The sequence below is a fragment of the Dipodomys ordii genome, unplaced genomic scaffold, assembly GCF_000151885.1.
Source record: "Dipodomys ordii isolate 6190 unplaced genomic scaffold, Dord_2.0 Scaffold141, whole genome shotgun sequence".
In the NCBI taxonomy this organism is placed as follows: domain Eukaryota; kingdom Metazoa; phylum Chordata; class Mammalia; order Rodentia; family Heteromyidae; genus Dipodomys; species Dipodomys ordii.
Window position 1 is genome coordinate 963,800 of NW_012267357.1, and position 4,756 is coordinate 968,555.

Sequence of the window (4,756 nt, forward strand, 5' to 3'; positions counted from 1 at the left end):
GGGAGCGTGCGCGCGCGCGCGCTCGCGTGGGGATACGGGTCTGGATTCCAGGACCAAGATCCTACCTTTCTCCCCGCCGTTGGGCTGCGTGGGAGAGGCCACGGGGTTCCGCGAGCGCGCAAAGGCACTCATTAGCGGCAGCGCGCCGGGCCGGTGGTTCCGGGGCCTACGGGAGGGAAGGTAGATTAGGGCGATGATGTCCTCAACGAGCGCCCGGCTGGGCACTCGCGCTCTCCAGAGGTCACTCACCAGTCCTCAGGATCGCAGTCCCGGAAGCCTTTGGCGAAGGGGTTGCTGGCAATCTTGAGCTGCGTGATCTGCAGGGGAAGGAGCGTGAGAAAGAAGTTGGGACCCTGCAGCCCGCGGCCACCCGACCTGGCGGCGGCCAGCCGGGGAGTGTCAGGAGACACCCGGCCAGGGCGCACCTCTTTGCGCTGCCAAGACCAGAATCGGGCCCCAGCTGCCCCCTGTTCCACGGACACTGTGTTTCCTTCTTTCAGTAGGGGGTCAGGGAGCCTTCTCTCACTAGAAGACCCTCTCTTTGCCACCCCAAATAAATAGGGGTAAGAACCTCGTGCCCCTGACTGGGATGGGAATGTGGTCACTTCCGCCCCCCATAGCTCAGTGGGGGAAACTGTGCGGAGCCCTAGGAATCTGGGTAAACCTCAGATCAGGCCCCAGATGGGAAGTTTCCGGAATGGTTTGGAAAACAAACTTTCAGGCTGCAGTGACAGTCCCCGCACAGAGGTCAAACTGATAGGAGGCTGGGGCAGCCTGCTCAGAGGGAGGGGGGCAGCTTAAGGTCTGGAGGGGAGAGGGGGGGAGGGCAGTTGGATTGTGCTCTACCAGGATCCTGCCATCCCTGCTGTGGCGACCAGTAAATGTTGCACCATTTCCCAAAACGTTGAATGTAACCGACCCTCCTGGAGACCTCCAGGCAGGCGCTCACCCGGTGGTTCTGGTAGGCAGTGACAGCGGTGAATCGTGTCTCCTCGAATACAAACGTTTTGAAGTTCTCTTCTGCATATTTCTCGCTATCTTTTCGAGGGTCCACATAGACAACATGGAAGCGGGGCTGGTATCTGTGCATGGAGTTGAGAATAATCTGGAAGACAGGGTGGGGATCAGCTCCAGTAGTGAGGCTGGATGGCAGATCCCAGGTGGAGAAGGGACACAGGCAGAGGAATTGGGGAGGCAATGGATTTCCTCGGGTGATTTGGGCAAAACCCTTGGTTACTTAAACTAGGCCCGGCTGTGTGACCCATTTGGGGTGTCCAGGAAAAAAAAAATTCCAAGTGGCAAACAATCAATGTAGATTTTCTTAGATCCTGAACATTTGCCAAGGTGGGGGGGGCCTTCAAGGGGAAGAGGTCAGCCCAGCCAGAAGGCAGCCTCACTGGCCTTGATTCTATGAGCTTCCTTCCAACCTCACACATAGCCCTCCATCTTTTCCAATTAAAAAAGTCTCCAACATAAACTTAGGAGTAGGGTGAGAGCTAAGTGTCTCTCCTTGGTCCCTGGTCTACAAGTCCCTTCCTGGAGGCCTGTCCCACTGCCAGTCTAGCTCTGTCTCTGGCTTGGAGGACTCCAGAGGGCTTGCAGGAGGGACTTCCCTGAAGCTGAGAAGGGGTTGCTCACATGGCCATTGTCGTCCAACAGGTTGTTGGTCAGCTTGAGTTTGTCGAAGGACACGATTTGCTTCATCCACTGTGCACCCTTGGCTGGCGAGTCAGGATGGTAGTGCACACGGCCAGGAGTGGCAGGGTCTGCCTTGCCTGCCACCAGCCAAGAGGAGCTGTGAAAGGCATACCTATGGGGTGGGGGGTGGGGTTATGCTACATTGAGGTAAACTAGAAGGGCGCTGCCTAATATGCGAAGTGAACCCCAAAAGTGAATAAAGAGTTTCCTCACCAGGGAGCTCAAACCCTCCAAAGTCATATGGACTGCAAGCTTTTAATAATATGATTGTGGAAAACAGGAAATCTACACCAGCCCCCATACCCCAAACAAGCTGGGAACCCAGCTCTACTGGAACACCAAAAGAGGGGGCCTTGCTCCCCTCCTCTCCTCATTTCGATGCATACGGGTCTGCCCACCTCAATGCAACATGGCTGACCAGATGGCGTCAGGCACGGGGCAGTGCTCATTCACTTTTATTAATTGCTGTTAATTGTCCTAGCAGCCAAGGCCCGCCCTGCATAATCTCTCCTGGCCACCCCACCTTTCCGGCCAAGCTCTGGGACTGAGGGTTCCCTGGAGATGGGGGAAGGGGACTAAGCACACAGGCTTGCCTCTTGGGAGAGGGCTACAGGAGGAAACCAAGGACGGTGTGCTTGGCCCACCCCCTTCAGGCCACTCTGGGCCCCCCACCCACCTTAAGGGTGTCAGAGTTGCTTTGGGCCTAAAGCTGTGACTTCCTAAGGCAGACTTTGGAGAAGGGATGTGGTGGAGTTCTGGGGTTCACTGGGAAGGGGAGGATGCAGATCGAGCTAAAAGGGGCAAGTCAGCAAAGGCACCTGAGAACTTCATGCTATAGATGACACTTGGAGTCAGTCACCTGCAGATCTAGTGCTTCCTAGAGTGCCTTCCCAGGTCCCAAGTACACATAACCCAAGTGGCTGAAAGGGTCTGGCTCACCGGTAGCGCTTGTCATCCACCGGCACGAAGTCCATGAGCAGCATGTAGTCAGCCATGGGGTCCATGCCGAACAGCTTCACTTGGAACGTGGGGAACATTCGCCTGAGGGTATTGGGACCTCAGGTCACCTCAGTGGGGGAGGACAGGGCTGCCACGCCTTGACTTCCCCAGGGAACTGGCAGCCCTTCACTAGTAGACCCCTCTGGTCTCCCTCCAGGCTGCCTGCCTGCCTGCCGTTTTCTACCCAGCCTTTTAGTCGCCATTCTATCTCAGCGAACTACACAATCACCGGCAAGTGAGCGAGCGGCAGGCCAGGCCTCAGATCCAAGGCCTTGGAGCCCCAAGCTTCTTCTGCCACCTTTGCCCGTATATGCACAGCTTTTCCCTGTGTGTGGCTTCCTTAGCTTCCTGAACTTAGCCTTGGAATCAGGGTCCCTAAAACACAGGTTCCCCTAACACCAGCTTCTCCTCCCGCCACAGAACCTCCCTAGCAGCTCCCGGCTCCAACAAAGTGAAACTGAGTACGGGTACATTCGCAAGGATCTCCATTGCCCTTTCTGTGGGGTCTGCGGCTCTTCCCCACTGTCTGCCGCTAGGCATGGCTGACACTTCAGATCCCCAACTCTTCAGGCCTGGCCCAATGTTGGAGTGTCCCCCACCTTCCGCAGGACACAGGCAAATTCCTGCTTCCCTCAGGACGCAGAACCCCAAGATGCAGCCTCCCAGGCAGGACTTGGCTTATATCGAATCTCCTCCGGACCCCAACTCCGTAACCCACCAGGGATCTAGAAAGGACATTCTGACAATAGGCCACTCCTCACTGGCAGTGCTACCGAAGCAGTCCCTGGGCCTGGGGAACAACACAAGCCTTGGCCTCCTTTTCCTCTCCCGCTGCCTCCCCTCAAAAGCAACTTGCTGCAGACAGTAGACAAAACACATACTAGGACTCTGACAGGCGTCCTGCCACCCCGACCCAGCCTCTGCGAGCTGGCGGGTGTTGCCGAATACCGGCCCCTAGAGTAAAGCTGGCTGCAGACAGGATCCAGGCTGGGCTGGGTTGGACCCCACGGGTCCTGCCGCTGTTGAGGAGGTCCATGTACCCACGACCAGCAAAAGAAGCCTGGAGAAAACCCACACAGCAGGATCGCAGGACAGGCCTCAAGTTCCCCCAGGAAGACTGCGCAGCAGGGAAACAGAAACCACCAGGTTTTGCAAACAGACTCTGAGATAGATCCCCTTGGCTGCACGGACACCGAGCTGGTGTGTACATTAGACACAGCCCAGCACCCGCCTTTGTCTTCTGGTCAATCGGGAGCATCTGCAAAACTTGTTCCCCTTCTCTCTTAGCCCTTAAAACAAATACAGGCTGATTGGAAGGCAGACGCCCGGCTTGTGCAGAGCTGGGCCCACAACCACCTGAGGAAACGGGGGGTAGCGAAATTTCCACCGAATTGAGCGCACTCTTTTTTAGAGGGTCTTCATTCTCTCTTAAAAACCATCCAGGCAAATCGCTTGCTTTCTACTCTTTATCTTGCCGTCATAGACTCAACTCAGGAACCCAAACTGAAATTTCCTTTGAGGTAGAACCCACTGGGAACCATCTGGCCGGCCAGGCCCCTCGGTGGAGGATCCCCCTCCTCCAGCCGCTGCTCCCCCCGGCCCCGGAGCGTCCTGGCGGGGGGGGGGGCGGGAGGCTGCGAATGTCGAGACCTCTTTCCGCCTCCTGCCTCCTGCGCGCCCGTACGGGCGGCTGTCGCCGGAGCCGGGACCGCAGAGAACGAAGAGTGAAGAAGGCGGCAAGGCCCGGAGGAGCCCGCAGGTGTTTGGGCCGCGCCCCCCACCCCCCCCCCCACCCGGCTTCTCGGCCCCCCTCGAGCGCATCGGTCCTCGGCGCGCAGCCAGAGCGTGGCAGCACGTGGGGAGGGTCGCGGCGCGCGGGGAGGGGCGCCCTGACCTGCCGGCCTTGGTGACGATCATCTCGGTGCCCAGCTGATTGAACTCGTCCCACAGCGCCTTCATCTCCAGCTGCACGCTCACGCTGGCCACCTTCGCGTTCTTCTTCACCGGCGCCTTGGCGGCGGCCGCACAGCTGACCCCGGGGCCCTCGGGCTCGGCGGCG

The 4,756-nt window shown here is 58.2% G+C and overlaps 1 protein-coding gene across 1 annotated transcript in view; it reads right to left on the reverse strand.

Annotated features, from left to right (window-relative positions):
• Positions 1 to 4,756, reverse strand: part of Tbx1 (T-box 1) — a 10,587-nt gene that overhangs the window by 1,246 nt on the left and 4,585 nt on the right. Inside the window, exons 6-11 of the mRNA XM_013031502.1 lie at positions 4,592 to 4,754; positions 2,638 to 2,739; positions 1,639 to 1,810; positions 950 to 1,105; positions 250 to 317; positions 66 to 166 (exon numbers count right to left, since the gene is read on the reverse strand). Coding sequence (XP_012886956.1) covers positions 66 to 166; positions 250 to 317; positions 950 to 1,105; positions 1,639 to 1,810; positions 2,638 to 2,739; positions 4,592 to 4,754 — 762 coding nt within the window. The remainder of the gene's footprint in view (positions 1 to 65; positions 167 to 249; positions 318 to 949; positions 1,106 to 1,638; positions 1,811 to 2,637; positions 2,740 to 4,591; positions 4,755 to 4,756) is intronic.